Consider the following 26,746-nt stretch of genomic DNA (forward strand, 5'->3'; position numbering starts at 1 on the left):
ACGGAGTGGCAGGACCACACAAAAAGCGAAGTTGAAGGGAATGTAACCAGTAATGGAACTACGCATGCCCAGTGGCGTAGAAGGACAAACAGAACTGAAGGAAAAAATCTTAAAGTGCTGCAGAAGTCATCTTGTTAGTGGTCATGTTAGCAGCATTACTCTGTGGCTGCTGTACATGTTTTAGGGGATAAAGCGAATAAGTAATTATGCTGGTGACACCGAGTCAGGGATTTGGGACATGGGAGAACGGAAACACGGGTATAAGCTTAATGAGGTAAAGGAAAACTCCTGTAGTCCTGAATTACAAATGGAAGTATCGGTGTGAATAATTCATGGTGTTATTTTATCTTTAAAAACTGTTCTACTTCTGTTTTGGAAATCTGACAAAGGTTTCATCCACTGTGGTGGTTGGCAACATTGCTCACGGTAAAAGTGACCCTTGATTGATAAATTCCATCTGGCCTGGGAATTCTATGTATGAATTATAAATACCTAATGGAAAGCCTTAACTTTGGGCTTCCCTAAGTGTGGCAATTCTTCATTTGGAAAGACCCTGAAAGTTAGGGCTGTCGGGCTACTACAAGAGGGATTAGCTCCTATGGGGGCACTGAGGCTGCAGCCAGAGCGGACCCTGCACTTGCCTGAGTGAGCCTTGTTGCCTCATGCCTGAACTGTCCCGGGAGGTCCTGGGCAGCTCTGTGGACTCACTATATGTGGGCTGCTTCCACTGAAGAGGAACGCTTGGTACTGACCTGCTATTAAGCTGTGTTTGCTGTCCTGGATCCACCTAAATGTCTGTGATGCCATGTGGCCGATGGTAGTCTTGTGGGTCAAAGTGTTCAGCAGAGCCTAATGAGACAATCCCCTGTAGAAGCTACAGAATCCACCACACAGACACACGTACACTAGCTCTGTCCACTGGAAAGCCTAAAAGCCATCACACCCCGGCCCCAACTCTGCAGTAAAGATGATTCCTATCACCTTGGCTTAGCTTCTAAATACAACTTCCCATTAAAAATCAATAGAATTTCTTAAAGAAATGCCCAATTCCAGGTCAGGGGTAGGAAATGCGTTAGCTGCCTGGAACATGTCATCCCAGAAAGCAAGAAAATCATCAAGGATTCCCAGGTCATGTCAAAAGGACTCAAGAGTGAAGAGGCTCCCGCTGTCAAAGTTGGAACAATACAGAAGCATCAATAATAATAACTTCAAAGGACTAGAATACATCAAATATATTTAAATCTATAACAATATTCAAAACAAAAACAAACTTTAATAGTTACTTTTGGAAGACTTGGAAACCAACTCATTATTTTGAAAAGTAATAAAATGAAAAAGAGTGCTTTCCTGGTGATCCGGTGGTTAAGAGTCCACCCTGCAACGCAGGGGACACCGGTTTGATCCCTGGTCTGGGAAGATCCCAACGTGCCACAGGGCAACTAAGCCCTTGCATCACAGCTACTGAAGCCCACGCACCTAGAGCCGGTGTTCCGAAACAAGAGAAGCCACCACGAGGAGAAGCCCGCACCACAGTGAAGAGTAGTCCCTGATCTCTGCAACTAGAGAAAGCCTGCACGCGACAGTGAAGACCCAGAACGGCCCAAACTAACTAACTAACACAATAAAAAGACTTTTTACAAAACTTCTGTGACTAAGCTTAAAAAATAGAAACAAAGAATCAAGCATTTTTTCTCGACTGCCCTGAGAACAGCACCTCAGAATACCGACTACACAATATATTTGCCAGAACAAAAAACAAAAACCGTGAATCTGAGCAGGCTCTAGATTCCCCTGCAAATCTGCCAGAGATTTAAGTGACAGAAGAATGCATCAAATGACACCGCCAGGCTGAAAGAGTAAAATGCAGACTTGAAAACGCCACCGCACAAACAAATGCTTTAACAAGCAAATCCCCAGGAAGCAAATATGGAAGGATAACCTCCAGCTAAAAGGAGAATTAAAAGACATATCTTTTATAGAGATGCACACTGACATAATACAAACTGAATTAATACAACATCTTGGATTGGCTTCAAAATAACCTGAAGGGGAAGGCAGACAGAAGAGGTGGGGAACAGATAAAACAAGACTGGCTGTGAGCTGTTCACTGTCAACTCTGAGAGACGTGCAGATGGGTGTTCATTATACGGTTTGCTCTATTTTGCTTATGTTTAAAACTTCCCATAATAAAAAGATTTTTTAAAAAAAGCCAGTGCCTCTTTCATATCGAGCTGACTAATTATGTTCCCTCATCTGTGCATTTAACTTCCTTAAACAGAATCCCAAGTAGTAATGCTTTGACTCAAGTTCTCAGGGCTTTCTGTCCAGAGCAGAGGGCTTTCAAGCTCTTCCCAGCAAAGATTCTCCAATGTGCAGGTGGGTTTTCAGATCTGAGCAGGGGTCACTGGTACTCATAGAGAGGCAAATACTTAACCCAGCAGCCTGAAGGAAAAGTCCAGCAATTTGTTACAAGGCAGCACATCACAGCTGGATAAACACAGCCTCTGGAGTCGATCTAACATGCTCTGTGACCTTGAACAAAGAACTTGACTTCTCTGAGCCTTGCTTTCCTCATCTGTAAATTTGAGATCGTGACACACAATGTCCTTAATATGATTCCTCGCACACACACACCAGCTATAACGCTTTATTCTAATGTGTTTGTTTAACTTACTGTTAACCATGATTTTTAACTTAATGTTTCTGAGAATCTCTATCAGATTTCCAAAATTTGGGTCTTTGTAGAACATACAACAATGTTACTTCTTAGGAAGAAAAAAATTTTCTTCTGGCCACATCACAGGATGTGCAGGATCTTAGTTTCCCGACAAGACATAAACAAGAGATCAAACCTGTGCCCCCTGCCGTGGAAGCACGTGGTGTCCCAACTAGACCACCATGGAATTTCCAGGAAAGACACTTTTTAACAACCATATATTATTAACATTTTTCCATTGCCAGTAGAGGATTTTTAATAATCTGGTCCATTTCACTGCAATTCCATTCATAACGGGTGCATTTATTACCACAAAAAAACCATGGGTTGTTTTCTGTTTTCCCCTCATACTAAATAGAGGTTCTACCCTCCTATAAGATTAAATAAACTGCAGAATTTCCCTTAAGGGATTCTTTGTGAAAATTAGAATTTCTCAGATCAGTATAAACATAAGAAGGGGAAAAAAGTTAACCAAGATCCATTTTTTAAGCAAAACACAATTCCTTCAATAATGAATTCCTTATCAACTTAGATATATCTTCTAGATCAGCAGTTTCCATGGCCTAGATTTTTTTTTTAAATGCTTAGTAGTAGTACTGTTAGTTGCTCAGTCATGCCTGACTTTTTGCAACTCCACGGACTGTACCCTGCCAGGCTCCTTTGTTCATGGGATTCTCCAGGCAAGAATACTGGAGTGGGTTGCCATACCCTTCTCCAGAGGATCTTCCCAACCCAGAAATCAAACCTGGGTCTCCTGCATTGCAGGCAGATTCCTTACCATATGAGCTGCAGGGAAGTTCCTTTTTTAATGCTTAGCAGCCCATATAACTTTCATGGCAATCCACCTTCTTCTAGAGACTATGCTGATAGGAAAATCAATCAGCAGTGTTCTCTACTTTTCTAAATCATCACCGTGGGTTAGACTCCATTTCATTTTCTCTTCAACTGCAATCAGAAGAACTGAACGCTGATTGTATGAATTACAGAGCTGTAGACCAGTGGTCCCCAACCTTTTTGGCACCAGGGACCAGTTTTGTGGAAGACAATTTTCCCATGGGCGGAGTAGGGGCATGGTTTCAGGATGATTCAAGCTCATCACGTTCATTGAGCACTTTAGTTCTCCTCTAATGCTGCTGCTGATCTCACATGAGACACTGGTCCACAGCCCAGAGGTTGGGGACCCCTGGTGAAGACTATTCTTGCAAGGTGCCAAGGCACAAGCCTTATGTGATTATAAATTCTCTGATGCTCACAAATCAATTTCCCTCCTCATCAGTCCTTACTTACCCACTAGCACAGTGATGACCTTGTTGCTAGCATATTGTTCTATCTCCCGCAGCCACTCAGGAAGGCAACGGAAGGATTCCTCACAGGTTATGTCATAGGTAAGGATCAAGGCATTGGCGCTTCGGTAATAACTCTGGGTGATGGACCGAAATCTCTCTTGACCTGCTGTGTCCCAGATCTGAAGCTGTAAAGGCATAAAAGAAGGATCAAGTTGGTGAAGCAAAGAAGAAAGCAAGCCTTGCCTTCCCGTTGTTGTTTGGTCGTTCAATCATGTCCGACTCTTTGTGACCACATGGACTGCAGCAAGCCAGGCTCCCCTGTCCTTCAGTGTCTCCTGGAGTTTGCTCAGACTCATGTCCATTGAGTCACTGATGCCATCTAACCATCTCATCATCTGCTACCACCTCTCCCTCATCAGGGTCTTTCCCAATGAATCAGCTCTTTGCATCAGGTGGCCAAAGTATTGGAGCTTCAGCTTCAGCAACAGTCCTTCCAATGAACCCCCTTCATGAATCACAGCCTTGTCATGGTGAAGGAGCTTATGTAGCTCAATGAAGCTATTAGTCATGCTGTGCAGGGCCGCCCAAGATGGACGGGTCATAATGAGTTCTGACAAAATGTGGTTCACTGAAGAAGGAGATGGCAACCCACTCCAGTATGCTTCCAGTGTGTAGAAATAGAAACACCTTCACCCAAATAAGTTTATGGCTGTTTTTTGCTGTAAGAGAAAGGCACCTCTAATTTTTTAAAAATTTCTTCTGGTCAAAGAGAAGGACTTGCTTTGCTTTTTCTTTGCTAAATTTTTTGTTTCCCCTTTATTCTTTTTTTTAAAAGGCATTCAGATTGTTTTCATACAATTTCATTTAAAAGGTGAAATTAGGGTATTTACAATCTACTTAACTTTTATTATAAGCCTGTTTCCCCTAAGAACTGCTATTTTTTAAAATTTATTTATTTATAATTGAAGGATAATTACAATACTGTGTTGGTTTCTGCCATATAAGAACTGCTATTTTTATCCATAGATTCTTCATTGCTCATATTTTTAATTTTCCCTTTTGTTTATTTTCTACATCAGAAAGTATATTCCTAGGTCTTATTAAAGATATACACTCTTAGAACATATTTCAAATGCTCTCCTTTTTGTTCAGAAAATTCCCTCTATTCTTTATTAAAAACAAACAAACAAACTAGACAACCAAATTTCAAGCATTTATGTGCCAAGCTCTATTCTAAGTACTCTACACATAATAACTCATTTACTCCTCACAAGAACTCTATGAGGTAGGTAAATACTATTCCTGTATCATTTCTCATGTGAGGAAACTGAGGCACAGAGAGATTAATTAACTTGCCCAGTGTCTCACAGCCAATATGTCCTAAAGCTGATTCAACCATGCATTGTGGTCCGAGTCCTTGCTCTTTTTTTTGAATTGGCCATGCCAAGTGGCCTGTGGGATCCTAGTTCCCTGACCAGGAACTGAACTCACACCCTCTGCTCTGGAAGCGTAGACTCTCAACCCCTGGACCACCAGGAAGTCCCAGAGTCTCTGCCCTTCATCACAATGCCCTAGTACCAAAGTCGGGATCCAGGGCAAGGTATCACTCTGTGACTGTTGGCATTTCAGCCAACAACTGGAGAGGGGGAAAAAAAATCCATTCACATGAATATATTAAGGTATGATCTTTGTTCATGAAAACAGGAGCAATGCCATGGCAGACAAGGAAAATAATTTCCCTCCACCACCTGTAAGCCCTCTGACCTTTGGCAAGTCACTTAATCTCCTTTGGCTTTGGCGGCTTCTTTATTAAAAGAGGTTAATAACATGCAAACCTGCTGAAGTCATTTACTAGTTTGAAGACCTCATAACTGATGGTTCTAAAAACAAAGAAGGCAAAACACCTCTCACTTCAACCTGAATTTCCCTGCACAGAGCAGACTTCTGCGAGAGAAACTGTTCCCCAGAGAGACTGCCGAGGGCGGAACAAAGCCAAGGCCTTGAGAAATCACACTGACAGTAATCTTCCCTTCTCACTGCATCGATTTCATGTGTCACAAGGTGCATCCACCCCGTTAACAGGACATCATTTCCTCAGGGAAGACTTCTGGAACCTTCAGATTAGGCCAGGTTCCCCAGCTCCACCCCCAAATCATCTCAGCTCTAACCAAGCCTATAACTTCCTATCACAGCACCAAACACACTTTTTCTCTGGGGCTGCACTGGGCCTTGGTTGCTACTTGCAGGCTTCCTCGAGTTGCAATGAGCAGGGATTACTCTCTAGCTGCACCGCATGAGCTGCTCAGTGCGGTGGTTTCTCTCCCTGTGGCCCGTGAGCTCCAGAGTACAGGCTCAGTAGCTGGGCACACGGGCTTAGCTGGCCCCACAGCATGTGGGATCTTCCCAGACCAGGGGTCAAACTCGTGTCCCCTGCATTGGCAGGCAAGCAAGTCCTACCTGAAACACTTGAATCACTTATGTATTTGTAATAACATGTTCCATAACCATCTTTCTCACTAGATGGAAAGTTTCATGACGGGGGGAATTTGGGGTCCATTTTCCTCTCAGTTATCCCCTACAGTGTCTGGAAAATAGTAAATGTTCAAATAGTTATTCATGGTCTCATCTCATCCTTACAAATCCCAGTGAGGCAGGCGAGTTTACGCCTCCCGTTCATTAGCAGGTAACTCACAAGGCTGGGACTCAGACTCCAGACTCTGACCCCCCAAGAGAGGACTCACTCCATACACCGTGCTGCTCTGCTGCCAGAGGCTGATTTAGACATCCAACTGCATCCAGAGAGGACGAGGCAGTCGGTGTCACCCTCTGCTCAGATCAGCTTAGCTGAGAAGACAGAGTGACCAGTGGTCCCTGCCACCAAAGAGAGGCACACAGGCTCTCCTTTGATTTGAAGTCACAGCTGCCCTTTGATGATGTACATGAAAGCCTGTGTATGCTGAAGGCAGCCATACAGATGTTACAACTTTTGCCAGGACAAAAGCTACTTCTCTTCTCTGTCTCAAACCTAGGGACATGGTTCCCCTCTCCAGGCTGTGTCTTAGAACAAAAGACTATTATCTTAATACCACAGTGAACCTTGAAAAACACTTGTGATTGGATTCAATACTGCTGATCCTTAGACATCAGTATGTTCTCGTGACAGCCATATCTTGAGAACAGCTCTGAGAATTAAAACCACCAAAATATTTTCCAGAAAAGCAATTAGATGTCTTGGCGGAGATGCAGGCTGCTTTCCCAAAGGGAGCTTCCTCTTTCTAGCCTTATGGTCAATTTCTGAAGAGATCCATATTCCACTGTCTTTATTACTCAACTTGGTTTCACTGTTCTCTCTGCAATTTGCTTGCTCTTTTTCAGCATTTACAGATCGTAAATAGATGCAGAGCACTGTGCTAAGCTGAGGGAAGATTCAAAGATAAATAAAACACAATCCCTGGTATCAGAATGCTCATAGTAAAGGAGGATGAATACACAGTTGACTAACTATGATAAGATAGGTGTGCATGCAAAGTCGCTCCAGGCCAGTCATGTCTGCCTCTTTGCAGCCCTATGAACTGTAGCCCACCAGGCTCCTCTGTTCATGGAATTCTCCAGGCCAGAATACTGGAGTGGGTTGCCATGCCCTCCTCCAGGGAATCTTCCCAATCCAGGGACTGAACCCATGTCTCGTACATCTCCTGCACTGGCAGGCAGGTTCTTCACCACTAGCATCGCTTGGGAAGCCCATGGTAAGATATGAGATGTTCTATTAAAGGGGGCCAGCAGGAGAGTGTCTCCTGGTATGGGTCTTCTGTCCATTGATACGTTCTCAGTAACCCTGCCTGGGGCTTTCTAACCACTCTCACTTCCAGCATGAGGCTGTGCTATCATCCACTCTCTTCTTTGCACTACCACTCACACCTCTACTGCCTCACTGCTACAAAAATGTACTACAGGGACTTCCCAAGTGGTCCAAAGGTTAAGATTCTGCACTTCCACTGCAGGGAGTGCAGGTTCGAACCCTGGTCAGGGAACTAAAATCCCACATGCCATGTGGCACAGCCAAAAAAAAAAGTATTGCAATCTACTGTGTCCCCTTGTAAGACTGAGTTCTCTGAGGGTGAAGGCTGTCTCTTATTTAACCATATACCCCAGGGCCCCACCTAAAACAGTCCGTGGTTCATGGTAGACACACTGAAGTGATGGCTAACTGAATGACCTGAGGATGGTGGAATCACAAAGGAAGGATGGACTCATCCTGCTTAAGTGATTAATAGGGAGTTAAAGAAGGTTTCACAGATGAAATGTTTGTGAAAGATGACAGGAAGTTACTAGGGAAGAAAGACGCTTTAGCATACCACAGCGCTTGGTACAAAGCGTTCACTCTGACACAGGATGGCTGGATGAACAAAAGGATGGACAGATGGTTGTAAAAGCAAACACGTGTGCATACTCTCAAGACTTTCCTATCTACACAATGCATACCTGATGAGAGAAAAATCCAGCAAATCTTCTATTTCTATTATAACGAATCTCCTAAGGTTAAAATGTCATAGACTGAGCTTAAAGTTTTAGTTAATACACATTAATTTATGACAGGCTAAGAGAAATCAATGGATAAGAGAAAATTCTATATAGGTTTTAATTATATTTTCTACCCAAGGTCACCTTCATAATGCAGACCACTTTAAGAGAAGGGCCTCTTCTTTAACTTTGCCTCCACTGATTTGACTCTAAACCTCAATAGCTATGGGCTTCCCTGGTTGCTCAGACAGTAAAGAATCTGCCTGCAATGCAGGACACCTGGGTTCAATCCCAGAGTTGGGAAGATCCCCTAGAGAAAGGAATGGCAACCCACTCCAGTATTCTTGCCTGGATAATTCCAAGGACAGAGAGGAGCCTGGTGAGCTACAGTCCATGGGGTAGCTCGCAAAGAGCTGGACACAAATGAGTGACTGACACTTCCACTTTCTTCACTTAATAGCTATGGGAATCCTTCTAATACCATTGATTAGCTGCCTGTGATCCTGGGAGCCATCCTAGAAAGAAAGGGACTTGTAGGGAAGGCTGAGAGAGGATGGTGAGCAGTCGGGAGAAAAAGTAGCATTCAGGTCTTGCCCTGCCTCTCACCAGGTGGGTGATTCTGTGCAAACCAGCAGTGAATTCTCTTTCCACGGGCTCTCCAGGGCACTGGGAAAGCCTGCAGACTCCCAGCAAAAAGTCACTAAACTCTCATTAAGAAGAGGTACTCGGTTCATGTTAATGAACGCTGACAATAATGAGAAAATAACTGTTTCCTCAGTGAGACGTGGCTGCTCTCCTCCTGTGTCCGTGTTCATGAGACCCTTGGATTACTGTGGTTGAAGAGGGTCATCTTCTGTCTTGATTCTACAAATATGGCTAGAAAGATTCACAGGCAAAGAGTCATTAAAGCTGGATTTGGGAGATGAGCCAGCTCTCACTTCTCACAGATGAACGACCAGAGGCCTGAAGTGACGATAGAAATGGGAACTGTGCTGTGATCCAAAGATGAGTAAGACACAAACCTTCTTCTCAGGGAGTCTGAGGTAGATTCAGATGCTATAAAAAGATGGATTTTTAGCTGAGTATAATAAGTACTTAAAAATGAGGTTGTGGTTCACAGAAAGTGGAATAAATGTAATAACTAAACTTGGGAATTGAGGAAAGAAAAATAAGCCTGTTCTGTAACAATGGGGACCATTTCTTTATTCGCTGCTTTCTATTTCCAGAACCTGGCACACGGCAGGTGCGAACCTTTCTGGTCAAAGGAATGAACTCATACATATATATGGATATAAATGAGAAAACCAAATCTCTGGAAATAAAATGCCTGGTGATCTTAACCCAGCTCCTTGGGATGGCAACCAGCTCCCTCTGCTGGAACAAGAGAGAACTATTCATGGCTCTTCCTGCCACTGCCTCGTGAGTGCACACTCCTGGCTTCCTCCTCTCCCCACAGCCCAGCGCCTTCTCTCCACCTCAGTGCACTGGTTTTCTGAACTTTCCAGTGGACATTCACATGGAGTCCACATGCTGTTTTCCAGAGGGCCCAGCTCTCCATCACTATTGTATCTGGTGTAGATGTCTGCAGTAACGAACCCCACTGAGGAGTCAGGGCTGGAAGAGACACTGGGAAAGTTTCTGTCCCCCACTCAGGAGCCTCATCCTAAACACAGTTTTGTGTGCCTGTGGCATGCTGTAAGAGCAGCCTGGAGCTTCTCTGTCCTTCCTGAGGCATCAGAAGGCAGGACTGCAGGTACCTGTGGGAGAAGGATACAAGTGGCACGGACTCACACTTAGGATGCTGAGCTTGGGGTATGAGGTTGGGGTGCTGAGGTTGGGGTCCTGAGGTTGGGGTACTGAGGTTGGGGTATGAGGTTGGGGTGCTGAGGTTGGGGTATGAGGTTGGGATGCTGAGGTTGGAGTGCTGAGGTTGGGGTGCTGAGGTTGGGGTATGAGGTTGGGGTGCTGAGGTTGGGGTGCTGAGGTTGGGATGCTGAGGTTGGGATGCTGAGGTTGGGGTGCTGAGGTTGGGATGCTGAGGTTGGGGTATGAGGTTGGGGTGCTGAGGTTGGGGTATGAGGTTGGGATGCTGAGGTTGGAGTGCTGAGGTTGGGGTGCTGAGGTTGGGGTGCTGAGGTTGGGGTGCTGAGGTTGGGGTGCTGAGGTTGGGGTGCTGAGGCTGGGGTATGAGGTTGGGGTATGAGGTTGGGGTATGAGGTTGGGATGCTGAGGTGGGGTATGAGGTTGGGGTGCTGAGGTTGAGGTGCCGAGGATGGGATACTGAGGTTGAAGTGCTGCAGTTGGGGTCTGGCTGGAATGCTGATGCCACATGTTGATCCAAGGATCATCCCTTCTTTCCATAGCACTCAGCTCTGAAAGGGCTCACTGTGGAATCTCACTCACTCTGACGGGCATAGTGCCAAAGATCAGTATCTCTACCCCCCTTCCAAGTAACTTAGTCTTACCACACATTTCTTTCCATCATCTCCCTCTTTCCTTGCTCCAAGGTAATGGCTCATTATGCCTGCCTTCTCCCCTGCTCCATAGCAGGGGAGACCCCAGGGAGGCGATGGGGTTCATGGCTCATATAAAACCAATTCATATCCCACCTACCTCCCTTGCTAACTGTGTAATCATGGATAAATAAATCACTCGACCTCTCTAAAAAATACGAAATGAAGATAATTTAGCATTTACCTCACAGGGTTTACAATAAGGATTGAGTTAAATGTAAAAGAAGGCAGCGGAGGGATTGACACATATTAGGCACTTGAAAACCACTCCCTCCCTTTTCTTGTTACTGAAGCCAATGTAGCTCTTTCAGGTACCAAAGTACCCAGAGGCCACAAAGCAGGGGTGGAGGGCAGATCATGGACCCTTCCTGGACCCTTAATTTAGTATTTCTCACTTATCAGGGGTTGGGGTAGGGTGGGAGACGGAATAATTTGAATAAATGATTCACATGACAGAATGAGGAATGTAGAAATCAGCAGGCTCTCTAATGAGGCTGCGATTAAGAAAGAAGTAGGGAATTCCCTGGTAGGCCAGTGGTTAGGACTGGGTGCTTTCACTGCCGAGGGCCCAGATTCGATCCGTGGTTGGGGAACTAAGAGCCTGCAAAGTGTGCAGTGTGGAAAGAAAGGAGGGAAGGAGAGAGAGACAGAGAAAAAGAAAGAAAGAAAAAAAGAAGTACCTAGGTCTTAAGAGCCCAACTCAAGATATTCCCAGAGGAAATTTCTTCCTTGTTTTTACATCTCATCCGACATGACCAGAGCAAGACAAACTGGCCTTAGTCTTCTCTCACTGTCTTCTGATCTGTAAACACATTATCCTCAACCCCCTCCTGCCCCTGTGAAGGGAACAGAGGCACTCTGTCTGGAAATAAGCTGTCACGGCCGAGTACGTCATTTTCAATGTGGGTTTCCACTAGGTGATTTAATAAATGTTATGAAAACAACTGCGTCTTCTCACATAGCACAATGAAAGCCTTATTGGACATTTAGCATCTTACCTTTACTTTTTCACCATTAATCTCCACTGTCTTAATCATAAAATCAACTCCAATTGTGGCTCCTTGTCCTGGGGGGAAAAGACCCTAAAGCAGAAATAATAGAAAAATAACAATAAGCAAACCTTTCAATTAAATGAAATCCTCCCCTACCCCCATTGCCAGCCCCTTCCTTTGGCTGAGTTAACTGACAGAAGAGAGAACTCTGGTTAGTGTCATGGGAACCCTATTTAATTTAGCTTTGTGTGTATGTTTTGAGAGAGGAGAAAGGGGAATGAATGGGGGAGAAAGAAATGTTGAAAGAAGAAGGAAGGGGAAAGAGGGACCAAGAAAGAAGGAAGCAGACAGAGAGGGTAAAAGGAAGAGAACTGGGAAAGGACAGGGGAATTAACTCCAAAGAATGAAACAAAACTCAGACACAAGGATAAGACTCAGGAACATGGAGCCGTAGGGATGAAATTGGGATGATTAGGGTGCCGGCAAAGTGGATAGGTGCTCTAAAAGATAAGATCAAGGAAGATTACAACTGGCTATTAGTCTAGGGCATGAACAGCCATGGGTGTGAACCACCAGGCTGAAGAAACAAACAAGAAATCAACACAAGAAGCATGCAGCAAACAGCGATGCTCCGAATTTCCCTCTCCCCTGACAGTGATAACTATTTTCTCTATATAGATACAACTACATGAGATCAGGGCCAACGACCCTGGGACAATAACTGAAAAAGATAAATTCATCCAGGGGGACAGAATAGTAGAATAGCACCAACCCAAGAGGCAGCAAGCAGCCTAAGGAGCTCTGGGTGACCTCAGAAAAACCAGTCCCTCTCTGGTCTAACGTTAAGTACTTCAAAACAAAGCTTTACATCAAATTGGAAGCTGAATTAAAAAGTTCAGCTTCCAATTTGATGTATGTTACTATGATTTTAGTAAAATCATATGTATATTGTAATTTACTGTTACATAATATTTCCCATAAGCTTAGAGAGGAAGGTGGAGGGAAAGAACTCTATCAAGAAAAAACCCTCCACCTAGCTTCTCTTCCCTCTTCACATTCACACTCCAGAATTTCCAGAAATTAAAATAAAATGGACTTTATTAGCTCTGGGAGCTAAGATTGGGGGCATCATTAATTAAGTCTATTCCGTAATAAGAAAGGTCTTTAATTAAAGTTTGAACTTGAAAGACTGAGCATCAAACTGACAGCAAATGTTTCACTGCACGTCTGCAAACCATGTAAATATAAACATTCATAACTTTACTTACAAATATTGAATCAATTTTCTTCTATTTTGGTTTGGCTCAAACACAAGGCTGCCAAGCTTCAAGTTTATAGCTCCAGCTGTTTTGCAGTGGAACAAATGCCAAAAAATAAAACAAACCCTTCCCAATGTCTCGCTCATCATTTCAGTCCCCAATTCCTCATGCCTCAAAAACAGCTGAATCCAATCCATTTTTAACTGTCAACTAAATAACAAAACCAAACATACTCCTGTCTATGAAATATGAACTCTAAGGGGGGTGGAGCTGAGGAGCCAAGAGGGGTATAAAGTAAATAGAAAAGAAAAACTAAGGGGTGGTGTGCTTACTGGTTGGGCTTCCCTCATAGCTCAGTTGGTAAAGAATCCGCCTGCAGTGAAGAAGACCCTGGTTCGATTCTTGGGTTGGGAAAGATCTGCTGGAGAAGGGATAGGCTGCCCACTCCAGTATTCTTGGGCTTCCCTTGCGGCTCAGCTGGTAAAGAATCCGCCTGCAGTGCAGGAGACCTGGGTTCGATCCCTGCGTTGGAAAGATCCCCTGAAGAAGGGAAAGGCTACCCATTCCAGTATTACTGGCCTGAAGAATTCCACAGACTGTATAGTCCATAGGGTCACAAAGAGTCCGCTAAATATAACTGCTTAAAAATGGAAACATTTCTGGACTTCCCTGGTGGTCCAGTAGTTGAGACTCCAAGCTTCCACTGCAGGGGCACAGGTTCGACCCCTGGTAAGGGAACGAAGATCCCACATGCCTAGCGGTGTGACCAAAAAAGGGGTGGGGAGGCATTTTTACCCCTAATGATAAGAATTAGGCCTTTAAATAAGAAAGGCCAGATTCCTATGATCTCCGAGGAAAGAACATGAAGAAGATAAAAATGATCAAGCTGTGAGCTAGAAGATCTAGCTTCTCATCCTAGCCTTGCCACTAACATGATACAAGATTGCTAATAAGTCATTTCATTCCTCTAGACTTCAGGGTTTTTTTAACCTATAAAATGAGAGGAGTGAGCTGAAAAATTTCTAAGGGAACTTTCAGTAATAAGACAAGGTCAAGGGAATTTTCAATAAAGGGGCTGCAAACTTCTTTACATCTCTGCAGTCTCATCTCATCCGCTTGCCAAAAGCAGAAAAGATTACTAACGTTAGATGGAAGTAAAACCAGCTGGAGTTTCAAATATTATGCCATGGTGGCTGACTGAACCCAGAAGCCAGTAAGCTTGTCATTTTTTATTTCACCAGACCATGGTTAAGTAGACTTTCCCAGTGGCTCGGTGGTAAAGAATCCGCCTGCAACACAGGAGAAGCAGGAAATGTGGGTTTGATCCCTGGGTGGGGAAGATCCTCTGGAGAAGGGAATGGCAACCCAGTCCAGTATTCTTGGTGGAGAATCCCATAAACAGAGGAGCCTGGTGGCCTACAGTCCACAGGGCTGCAAAGAGTCGGACACAACTGAAGCAACTTAAGCACACGTGCACACCGGCTCAGTAACAAGTTCTATTCTGTGTTCATTATCCTGGGAAAATCCTTGACATTTCCAAAGATTGCTCTGTGCCCCCCAGCTGTTTGTGTTATTCAATCGGCCTCTCTGGTTTTCCATAGAACCACAGACTCTCAGAGCTGGAAGGGGCCTTGGAGATCAAAGGAAAGCAGGGAGGCTGGACAAGGCTCCCAGGCGAGCCTGGGCAGAGTTGGGATGAAGGTCCAGGTCTTCTCAAGCCAGTGCGCTTTCCCCAGCATCAAACTGCCCTCTGCCTTAGATGGAAGAGCTCTTCTCAGCTTCCTCACTAGCACTTGGTGAAAATGCAAGATGCACGCATGATAAATCCTGAAAAGGATGCCATTCATCATTTTCCGGGAAAACGCAACAGAAGGTCAATCTCAGAACAATTTCCCACCCATTTCTGGGTAAAATCAGGTATATAATCTCTGGCAATAATTCTCAAAAGGGCAGCCCCCCAAAGGGAACTTATACTTAGAACAAAGGACTCAACTCAGAGGGAACATCTAATTTGGTTCAAATGGTCCTTTGTTGTTCTCATTTCATTCTCATGGAGTAGGTTAGAAAAATCAGCATATTTGATTCTAAACCAAAATGATTCAGTCAGTTTTCTGGGAGGAACTGAGAGGGCATCAGCAGGGAGCTTGAGGGGTTTAATTTGAATCTGAGTTTTTAAAAAGTGAACATGTTTGTTTAACTTGATGTACAGATTCGTTTCCACTTAATTATTATTGGTTTTCATTTGTATTATTATTAATGAGTAATCTGCGGGGTTTTTTAATCCAGTAAGGTATTTTTGATGGGTTTCCCAGGTGGCTCAGTGGTAAAAGAATTCGCCTGCCAAGCAGGAGACACGGTTCGATTCCTGGATTGTGAAGACTCCCTGGAGAAGTAGATGGCAACCAACTCCAATATTCTTGCCTGGAAAATCCCATGGACAGAGCCTGGAGGGCTACAGTCCATGGGGTTGCAAAGAGTTGGACACGACTTAGTGATTAAACAACAACAAAGGTATTTTTGATCCTGAAGACTGAAAGCAAAACCACTCACCCCTTTCACTAGAGGAAGCCACGGGAGGCTTGGGAGGGTTGGTGGTAACTCACTGAGCCGTGCTCCCTGGGGATGGTTTAAAATCTCTAGTCTATACATACTATTACGTATAAAACAAATAAGCTGTGTGGATCTTTTACACAACACAGGGAATACAGCCAATATTTTAAACTCTCAATGCAGTATAACCTTTTAAAAATGGTGAATCACACCTGTAACATATAATATTGCTCAGCAACTATACTTCAATTAAAAAAAATCAAAACAAAAGGAAAGAAAAGAGCAAAGGGTATTTCACAGAGGAAGGAATGGTCGTGTTCACCACTGCTGAGATTTCAAATAAGATGGAAAATTTTAAATGTCAAAAACCAACCTTCTAGTTTAGGCTACAGAGCTGGTACACTTGGAAAGGGCTTGGAAAGGACTGGCAGCCAAGAGGCTGTGGCGGGTACCACTCATCCATCCTATTAGGATCCCCTAACCCTGTAGGCCCTGGTGGTTCAGCAGCAAAGAATCCGCCTGCCAAGCAGGAGACTCGAGTTCGATCCCAGAGTCAGGAAGATCCTCTGGAGAAAGGAATGGCAACTCACTCCAGTTTTCTTGCCTGGAGAATCCCATGGACAGAGAAGCCTGGCAGGCTACAGGCCATGCGGTTGCAAGAGTCAGACACGACTCAGGAAGTAAACCACCAGCATCTCCACAGGCCACACAGAGAAACCCACCCCAGACTCCAGAGTTCTTACCTGAGTGAACCGTCGGACTAGGCACGTCTTCCCCACACCAGCATTGCCGATTAAAACAATTTTAAACAGGAAATCATAATCTTCCATACTCATTTACACAGCTGCAAGACAAACACAGGCACGAGTGAGATGGGCCTGGTCAGACTTGCCCACAGAGCTCAAGCTGCGCCAGCCCGTCTCCCCGGGAACCACGGGGCTGACTCATAGGAGAAGCAACGTAACGCTCCCCTCCCGTGACCCTGCCAGCGAGACAGGAACACAGGTGTGTGGTCACAGACGGCCTTTATCCCTTCCCGGTCCCCTCACGCCATGGAGAGCAAATGACACAGACGGCCTTTCACCTGGTAACCTTTACTCTTCCAAACAGTCAGGTCGCAGGTCGCTCCTGTGGTCAGCTGTTTTCTTTTAGCCACAAAAAGGAGATTATGAATCTCTGAGCAGACAAGCTGGGGGTGCAAGGAAGCGGAGCGAAGCGGAGCCCATGCAAAGCTGACAGGTGGTTTACGTAGATGCTGTGAGTGCCTCTGGGAGGAAGGGCTAGAGACTGGGAGTGTGAATGAAGGGAGGAAGCTTTCAGTCTCTTGCAAGTCCTGGGGGACCTGGGGTCCTACCAGGGGGAGATGCTGCCATCTTCCCCTCAACCACCTCCCTGTTGCTATTCACCTCCTGTCAGCCGTGTGGATGCTGCAGCACCTCTCAAAGTATCCTTCTTCTCATCCCCCTGGGCTACATTCCAGTATTTCCTCTGCCTGGGAAGCCCTCTCGATCACTTTCTGTGTGTGTTTATTACAAATGTTTATTGAGTACTTGTAACTGTAGGGAATCGAGTGTACATAAAAAACAATCCTTAACCTTTCTATGTTTGAAAGTTAGTCCTTTAGGGACTGATGGAAGCATCTCTTCCTCTCTGAGTTTTCTGCTCATCTTCCCCAAATAAACACGTTCACCATTCCTCTGTCCTAAAAGTCATACAATTCTTTGTTCTAATGTCTGCCTCATCTTTGAGGGAAAGGATGATATCTTTCAGCTCTATTTTCCTAGCCCATGGGACACAGTTACACTTAGTCAACATCTACTCTGCAGAATTAAATAATTAACTAATGAGCCTACAGCTGAAGTAAAGGCCTTAGTTTCTCGACTGTGCTAAAAAGAAGACTACCTGCTTTGTCTCCTTCAGAGAACTGTTATGAAGACTTAAAGGAAAAAAGAAGACCGTGTAAAAGAGCCTTGGTATCCATAAACCCCATCCTGGTAAAAACAATTCAGTACCTACTATAGCACTGTGGTAGTCACTTGGACTTCCCTGGTGGCTCAGAGGTAGGGAATCTGCCTGCCAAGCAGAAGACGTGAGTTTGATCCCTGGTTTGGGAAGATCCCCTGGAGAAGGGAATGGCAGCCCACTTCCCTGGAGAAGGGAATGCCTGGGAAATCCCACGGACAGAGGAGCCTGGCAGGCTACAGTCCATGGGGCTGCAAAAGAGTCAGACAAGACTTAGCGACTAAACAAAAAAAAAACAGTCATCCTAGGAAACAGAGAGATGAAACAGTCTCTGCCCTTGAGATCAACATAAGAAAAGCTACAGAACAAAGACGAAGTTAGTCACAATTCAAAACACCAGGAGCACAGCTCATTTCATAACGTGAAAGCCGAACAAGCCTGATGGACTCTGGAGTAAAGGAGGGTCAGTGTAAAGGAGGTAAAGGGGGGTCAGTGAGCACATGGGGCGAGGGAGCCTGGGTAGGGGGGGCCATCCAGGGTGACGCCCACCTGCTGCCAGATCTCCAAGGGCTGAGAGCTGCAGGGTGCAGGGATGGAGGGAGAGGCCACTGCAAAGTGACCTGAGAAGGAGCCAGGGCAGTTCCATGTGAACAAGGGTGATTTCTATGTGGATTCCAACAATCCTCGGAAAGACGACTGACAGCCAAGCCAACATGCAGGTCTCTGTTCCCTGGGACAGCAGAGGAAAAGTATCTCTCTGTCAAGAATCTGGGTCCATAAATGGTCACTCAACTCACCATATGCCAGGCACCATACTTGGCGCTTTATGTCTATTTCCATTTCTTTTTATAAGTCTATGAGGCAGATGTTTCATGTGACCCAGTTTACAGGTGAGTAAACTGAGGGTAGTCCAAACATAAAGACAACTGCCAGACTTCAAGTCCAGAAGATATACATGCCATCAAAAGGAGCCTCCCCTCACCAAGTTTTACTGTATTTATTTATATCTGTCTCACGGTCCAAGTGCATCCCTCAGCACACGCGTGCGCGTGCATACGCGACTGTGAGCAGCAGGAAAGCAGTGAACGGTCTCTCTGGTTGAGCCCTGATCCTAGTCGCTCCATATCATCATCATTGCTGTCATTATCGTCTTCGCTGCTACCACCACCACCATCATCACCTCATTCTATATTATTAACTCATTTAATCCTCACAACACTCCTATCAGGTAGACACCATTAGCATCCTAACTTGACAGATGGGGACACTGACGCACGGGATAAGAAGTCATTAAGGTCCCACTTAAAGAGCTGATGGAGCTGAAATTCAAACGCAGACAGCCTGGGTCCAGCACCCACATGGCCCGAGCACCACCCTAGAGTGCCTTTCACAAAGCCCGGCTCATACTAGCAACTTCAGAAAAACCTGACAAATCGAACGACAAGGGCAAGACTCAGTAAACATGATTTCCCTTTTCTTTTCCTCTCTGGGTTCAAATCCAAAATTCTTTCTATCACACTGGAGCAGTTTAGATAGGAATCAAGATCAGACTCCAGCTAAAAACGCAAAGGTTAAAACTCAATAAAGTTGTTAAAAGCGAAAAGAAAAGAAATATCAGGGTTAGGTGCAAGGAGAGCGGGAAGATGTGCGGCCGTGTGACTCACACACAGACCACAGCTTACACTTCCTAAGTCAACGAAAAGAGAACACAGCCCTGGGTCATATGCTTTTTCTGTGCTCAGATCATTTGCGACACATGGATGTCTCCATCTTGGGCAGAGGTCAAAGAAACAAAGCAGAGGATCGAGAGGAGAACGTCCAAAAATAAAGGGCTGAGATACAGGGCTCCTAAGAGAAGGTCAGCAGAGCCCAAATTATGCACCTTCGGGGAAAGAAGATGAAGTCATCTGCCCAGAGTCACGCTCACAGTCAAGCCGCAGGCAGTGACCACCTGGAGCGAGCCACAGACTAAGAGCAAAGGTCCCGCCCCTTTCTGTAAGAAATTACTTCAGTGCTCCATTGAGTGGTTGTCTTTATTTTTTTTAATAAACCTCTGAGAGGGAAAGTGTTTGGTCCCTTTAAAAATGCAGACTGCCCGTGGTGAACTCTACACTGTAAACTCCTGGGGATTGGCTGTGGTTACTGTTTCGTTTTTAATAGAAGACACACTGCTGGGTGAAAAGCTCACAAGACGGTCTGGAAACTGCGCTCTGAGGAAGTCTTTCTGTTTGGGAAGTAACGGAACAGCCCAGGCATCACCAACTGCCCTGTGGTGACACAGTGTCCCAGGAGGGGGGATCCACTCAGAAGCTGTCAGTTATACCCCATCCCAAAACTGACAACAAAAGTCACACCTTGTCTGGAGCAAACACGTCGCAAGATATGCTACTGGCCAAGCACAATTCTAGGAACTGTATGTTCTATTATTGTTAATAATAGCTGACACTTATTCCATGTTTCTCTTGTTAAAATTTTTCAAAATCTGTTTTTGGCGGTGCTGGGTCTTTGTTGCTGCAGGCAGGCTTTCTCTAGTTGCGGCGAGCGGGGGCTCCTCTCCAGCTGCAGTGCGCAGGTTGCTCATTGCAGTGGCTTCTCTTGTAATTCAGCGTTTCTGGCAACTGCTGTCCAGTCGCTCAGTCGTGTTCGACTCTTGGTGACCCCATGGACTGTAGCCCGCCAGGCTTCTCCGTCCCTGTGATTTCCCAGGCGAGAACACTGGAGTGGGGTGCCATTTTCTTCTCTTCAATGTTTCTTACATGCAAGATACTCTTCTACATGTATTTGCTCATTTACTCCTCACAACATATGTGCATACTAAGTCGCTAAACTCTGTGTGACCCCCATGGACTGTAGCTCTCCAGGCTCCTCTGTCCATGGGATTCTCCAGGCAAGAATACTGGAGTGGGTTGCCATGCCCTCCTCCTGGGGATCTTCCCAAACCAGAGATCAAACCTGGTTCTCCTGCATTTCAGGCAGATTCTTTACTACTAGCTGGGAAGTCCCACAACGTATGAGGTAGGTACTATTATGACCATCCCTAACTTGCTGTTGTTGTTCAGTCACTCAGTCACGTCCGACTCTTTGCAACCCCATGGACTGCAGCACGCCAGGCTTCCCTGTCCTTCACTGTCCCCTGGAGTTCGCTCAAATTCATGTCCATTGAGTCAGTGATGCCATTCAACCATCTCATCCTCTGTTGTCCCCTTCTCCTCCCACCTTTAGTCTTTCCCAGCATCAGGGTCTTTTTCAGTAAGTCAGCTCTTCGAATCACATGGCCAAAGCATTGGAGCTTCAGCTTCAGCATCAGTCCTTCTAGTGAATGTGCAGGGTTTATTTCCTTTAGGATTGACTGGTTGGATCTCCTTGCAGTCCAAGGGACTCTCAAGAGTCTTCTCCAACACCACAGTTCAAAAGCATCAATTCTTCAGTGCTCAGCCTTCTTGATGGTCCAATTCTCACATCCATACATGACTACTAGAAAAACCATAGCTTTGACTAGATGGACTTTTGTCGGCAAACTAGTATCTCTTCTTTTTAATATGTTGTCTAGGTTGGTCAAAGTTTTTCTTGCAAGGAGCAAGTGTCTTTTAATTTCATGGCTGCAGTCACCATCTGCAGTAAGTTTGCAGCCCAAGAAAATAAAGTCTGTCACTGTTTTTATTGTTTCCCCATCTATTTGCCATGAAGTGATAGGACCAGATGCCATGATCTTCATTTTTTGAATGTTGAGTTTTAAGACAGCTTTTTCACCCTCCTCTTTCATCTTCATCAAGAGGCTCTTTAGTTCTTCTTTGCTTTCTGCCATAAGGGTGGTGTCATCTGTGTGTCTGAGGTTATTGATATTTCTCCTAGCCATCTTGGTTCCAGCTTGTGCTTCATCCAGCCCAGCGTTTCTCATGATGCACTCTGCATATTAGTTAAACAAGCAGGGTGACAATATACAGCCTTGACGTACTCCTTCCCCAATTTGGAACCAGTCTGTTACTTCATGTCCAGTTCTAGCTGTTGCTTCTTGACCTGCATACAGGTTTCGCAGGAGGCAAGTAAGGTGGTCTGGTATTCCCGTCTCTTTAAGAATTTTCCACCGTTTGCTGTGAAACACACAAAGGCTTTAGCAGAGTCAATGAAGCAGATGTTTTTCTGGAACTCTCTTGCTTTTTCTATGATTCAACAGATGTTAGCAATTTGATCTCTGGGTTCCTCTGCCTTTTCTAACTGAGGCACAGAGGGCTTATTCTAAAGTCATGCAGCTAGTTAGTCTTAAGACCAGGATTTGAAGCCAGATGCATCTAACTCCTAATTCCAGCTCCTTCTGAAGTAGAATGCTGCTGCCCTCTGCCTGGTGGTAGAGAACACTGCTGCAACTGTCATAAGGCCTGGAGGCTAAGCTGAATGGACCCCCAGGCCTCTCTGAACTGCAGTGTTCTGGAACCTCCCCGCTCTGGGAGCAGCACATCACACTGAAAGGGCCGCACACTGATGCCAGTCATACAAGCACAGCTCCACCCTCCGTGCCCAGGTCTCTTTTCAGAGTTGGATCCAGAATTTCCCCAGAAAACCGCATCCACCATTCAATTTGTCCTGTAACCAAGTATCGGCACAAGGGATACAAACAGGAACACTGCTCAGATAAACAAGCCAAGCCTCAAATACCGTAAATACCGCAATAGCTCTAAGTAAGTGGATATGTACATAAAATTCAAAAAAGGAAAAACAGAGAAAAAGAAAAAAATGAGTTTAAAAAAGATAAAGAGGGGCTTCCCTGGTGGCGCCATGGGAAAGAATTCCCCTGCCAGTGCAGGAGACATGGGTTTGATCCCTGGTTGGGGAAGATTCACATGCCTCAGAGCAACTAAACCTTTGTACCACAACTATTGAGCCTGTGCTCAAGAGCTGGGGAGCCCCAACTACTGAGCCCGTCTGCTGCAACTTCTGAAGCTGGCATGCCCTAGAGCCCGTGCTCAACAAGAGAAGCCACCGCAATGAGAATCCCGCGTACTGCAACCGGAGAGTAGCCCCCACTCTCTGCAACTAGAAAAAAGCCCACGCAGCAATTAAGAACCAGCACAATCAAAAATAAATAAACAGATCATGTTTAAATATATATTTTTAAAAAGATAAGGAAACAAGATGTACTGTGAAAACCTTAAAAGGAAAAAAAAACATTCTAAGCAATGTGATTTTGGCAATATAGAAGCACTTATCAAAGTGACCTTTCCAAAAAACAAAACAAACTGTATTCATTGCTGTACATCAGAACATTCTCCCCTTGCTCTTTTGGGCTCAGCACAACCAATTAAAGTCAAGGCTTCTGGTGAACACAGGGCCAGATCCCTGCCCTACCTTCTGTCCCCCAGCCCCTGCCAAAGAAAATGATATTTGGGGGATTTGTCCTTGTTCAAAGGCTGTATGTCTCATGCAGGTCCTTCTCCTGTTTAAGGTCTCAACCTTGCTCTACAAACTGAGAGGGTTGGTGAACAGAAGCCATGGTCCCTCCCCAAGACTGCACGTGCCGCCCCTTCGCTAACCCAAAAAGGCAGCATGAGTGTTTCAGGAACGCGAGAGACCTGGATCAGCCAAAGAGCTGTGTAAAGTTTCCTCATCCATAAAGCGGGGATTTATAAGGCTTCCCTGGCGGCTCAGTGGTAAAGAATCTGCCTGCCAAGCAGGATATGTGGGTTCAATCCCTGGGTCCAGAAGATTTCTCTGGAGAAGGAAATGGCAACCCACTCCAGTATTTCTGCCTGGAGAACTCCATGGACAGAGGAACCTGGAGGGCTACAGTCCATGGGGTCGCAAAGAATCACACACAACTTAGTGATTAAATAACAACATTAGAACCTACGTCACTGAGTTGCAAATCAGGAAATAAACAGAAAAGCAGTGTGTAAATAAATATACAATAATCAAATGTTTTCAAAAGTATAATAATCAATTTAAATCCCTAACCCTCAGTCAAGAGTCATATATACTGATTGCAGAGCATATAGTCAAACAAGAAGGAAAGAAAGTCCGCTAGGGAAAATCTCTTTCCCTACCCACACCCGCCCCAGGGACAGTACAGTTAATAATTTGTTCTACAATCTTCTAGCTTTTTTAATATATATATTCTCACATCAATGTGTTTTTTTTAATTTACAGATTTTTAAAACAAAAACAGAATCATAATATTGTACAAACTCTTTTTTTTATTTTCTACAGAGGGCTTAGAGAAGGAAATGGCAACCCACTCCAATATTCTTGCCTGCAAAATCCCATGGATGGAGGAGCCTGGCGGGCTAGTACACTCCATAGGATTGCAAAGAGTCGGACACGACTGAGTAATTACACACTGAGGGCTATTTTTCCCAAAACCCCAAAGCAGAACTCATGGTCTGCAAATAGGACAGACACCCGGAAGGCCCATCAGCATTCACTCAACACTTGCTCCTAAGACCCTAAAAATGCAGGACGTGGGAGGGGGAGGACAGTGACAACTTCGAGAAACACTAAATACTATAATCCAGAGACTTTAAAAGTTCTGAAAGTTTTTCCACAATGAAGAAAACTGGTTAACTGTTTAATCCAGGATTTACCAAACATGATTTTAGCTGAAAAATCTTTTCTAAGATTAATACCTTTTCCTATCCCTTGCTACTTGGACTCCATGAAACATGAGTATGTTCCTCCCAGCTGTGGAGAAAGATGGGTAGGGCCCGAGAAACAAGATATGAGACTGATGAATCCAAAACAACCAAATGAGGAACAGAAAAGGGCGACAAGTAACATCTGAAGAAAGCATTACTGAGCCGGGGCTCTTCAGTCTGGGCCGGGCTGCAGGGACCAGGTGCAGACGGACACACAGGGCTGAGCAAGTGGTTCTCTCCCTCCCGGACAATCACAGGGCGCTGTGGCCCTTCCTCCCAGTTTATCTCCACATGTGCTCTGTCTGCTGCAGGGGGCTGTGCCCTACACGTCTACGGCTCCTCCCGTCTGTTCTTAAAGACAAGGACCACACTTCCCCAAGGTACTCGTGTCTGCATACTCCCCTGCCTGTGTTCAAGAAGCCTACGTTGAACTGGAAGGGCTTGATCTGTCTTTTGCTCTAACAAGGTTCTGTCTCAGGAAGCTCATTATTGCTTAATTACTAGAAGGCAATTACTAAACGTTACTATAATCAAGTACTGCAAGCTCACTTGCTTTACATCAGCTGCTAATTTCAGGTTATTGCAAGTTAATTATTCTCCCCGGCCAGGGATGGCAAACACCCACCTGTGCCGTGGCTGCTTCTCATTCATCAGGCTGTAATCTCCAGCATTTCTGTTATGGCCCTTTACTGTTGACCAAATGCTTTCACAGACATGATCTAATCCGGACCTCTCCACAAGAACTGGTTCTTATCATTCATTACGCAGGTGAGGACACCAAGGGTTTAAGTGATTCACCCTAAGTCACACGCTGGCGAGCTGCAAGGTGACCTCTGTATCCCACGTACCTCAAACCTCTCCCCTTGTGGAAACGCCCTGTTTTCCCAAGTTCCTGGGTATTTGGACCATGATTTGAACACTTAACTATATGCCAGGAACTATTCTGTTTCCATACATAATCTTATTTAACCTTTACAACAGCCTCACTAGGTAGGCATTATTATTCCTATTCCACAGATAAAGAAATTGAGGTTCAGAGGGGTTAACTTATTTGTTTAAAATTACACAGCTACTGAGCTAAAGTGCCAGGATTCAAAACCCATGTTTTTCTGTGAAAAAAATTAAGCTGGAATCCTGTCTCACTCCTCTTACTGAAATAAATTCCAGATGGATTAGAGATTTGGATTTTTAAAAATGAAAATATGCAAGTGCTAGAAGAAAGCATGATATACATAAACACAGAATCTTAAAGTGAGGAAGGCTTTCTAAGAACCGCACAAAATCAAAGCCATTAAATAAAGATATGACCCATTTGACTAATTTTTTAAAATTCTGCATCATAAAACAAAGATGAACTAAAATATCTGAAATCCATATAACTAAGGGATGCTGCTGCTAAGTCACGTCAGTCGTGTCCAACTCTGTGCAACTCCATAGACGGCAGCCCACCAGGCTCTCCCGTCCCTGGGATTCTCCAGGCAAGAACACTGGAGCGGGTTGCCATTTTCTTCTCCAATGCATGAAAGTGAAAAGTGAAAGTGAAGTCGCTCAGTCAGGTCTGACTCCTAGCGAACCCATGGTCTGCAGCCTACCAGCCTCCTCCATCCATGGGATTTTCTAGGCAAGAGTACTGGAGCGGGGTGCCATTGCCTTCTCTGTAACTGAGGGCTGCTGCTACTGCTACTGCTAAGTCACGTCAGTCGTGTCCGACTCTGTGCGACCCCATGGACGGCAGCCCACCAGGCTCCCTCGTCCCTGGGATTCTCCAGGCAAGAACACTGGAGCGGGTTGCCATTTCTTTTTCCAATGCATGAAAGTGAAAAGTGAAAGTGAAGTCACTCAGTCATGTCCGACTCTTAGCGACCCCATGGACTGCAGCCTACCAGCTTCCTCCATCCATGGGATTTTCTAGGCAAGAGTACTGGAGCGGGGTGCCATTGCCTTCTCCGAACTAAGGGCTAATTTCCTATAAATCAATAAGAAAAGATGAATAACCCAATAGAAAAAGAAGGGTAAAAGACATGAGCAGACAGTTTATCAGATGAAATTAAAATGGTACTTACATTAAAAAAAAAATCAGCCTCGCTCATGAGTAAATTCAAACTGTAATGAATTTATAAATTATAATTTATGATGAAAACTACAATGAATTTGTTATCAGAGGCCATTTTTCACATCACATTGTTAACATTCACTCTGTATTGGACAGAGTATAGAGAAATAGGGCACCTGTATACTGCTGGTGGGAGAGAAACCAATGCAATTTCTATGCAAAGCTATATCAACTGAAAACTAAAAAGACTATTATAATCCCTCTGACT

The 26,746-nt window shown here is 44.8% G+C and overlaps 1 protein-coding gene across 6 annotated transcripts in view; it reads right to left on the minus strand.

Moving 5' to 3' along the window:
• RAB30 (RAB30, member RAS oncogene family) overlaps window positions 1-26,746 on the minus strand; it is a 102,687-nt gene that overhangs the window by 10,229 nt on the left and 65,712 nt on the right. For 3 of the 6 annotated variants that reach the window (XM_086384570.1, XM_086384572.1, XM_086384569.1), the window contains 3 exons: window positions 16,581-16,681; window positions 12,035-12,118; window positions 4,004-4,187 (listed from right to left, as the gene is read on the minus strand). In XM_086384570.1, the coding sequence (XP_086240696.1) occupies window positions 4,004-4,187; window positions 12,035-12,118; window positions 16,581-16,673 (361 nt within the window). In that variant the 5' untranslated portion in view covers window positions 16,674-16,681. Of the gene's footprint in view, window positions 1-4,003; window positions 4,188-12,034; window positions 12,119-13,619; window positions 15,115-16,580; window positions 16,682-16,921; window positions 17,125-26,746 lie in introns of all 6 variants that reach the window. The other 3 variants (XM_086384573.1, XM_086384571.1, XM_086384574.1) reach the window with 3 other exon arrangements.

Source organism: Bos grunniens, chromosome 29, assembly GCF_055505025.1.
Source record: "Bos grunniens cultivar Pamir isolate PY7600 chromosome 29, Bosgru_T2T1.0, whole genome shotgun sequence".
NCBI lineage: Eukaryota > Metazoa > Chordata > Mammalia > Artiodactyla > Bovidae > Bos > Bos grunniens.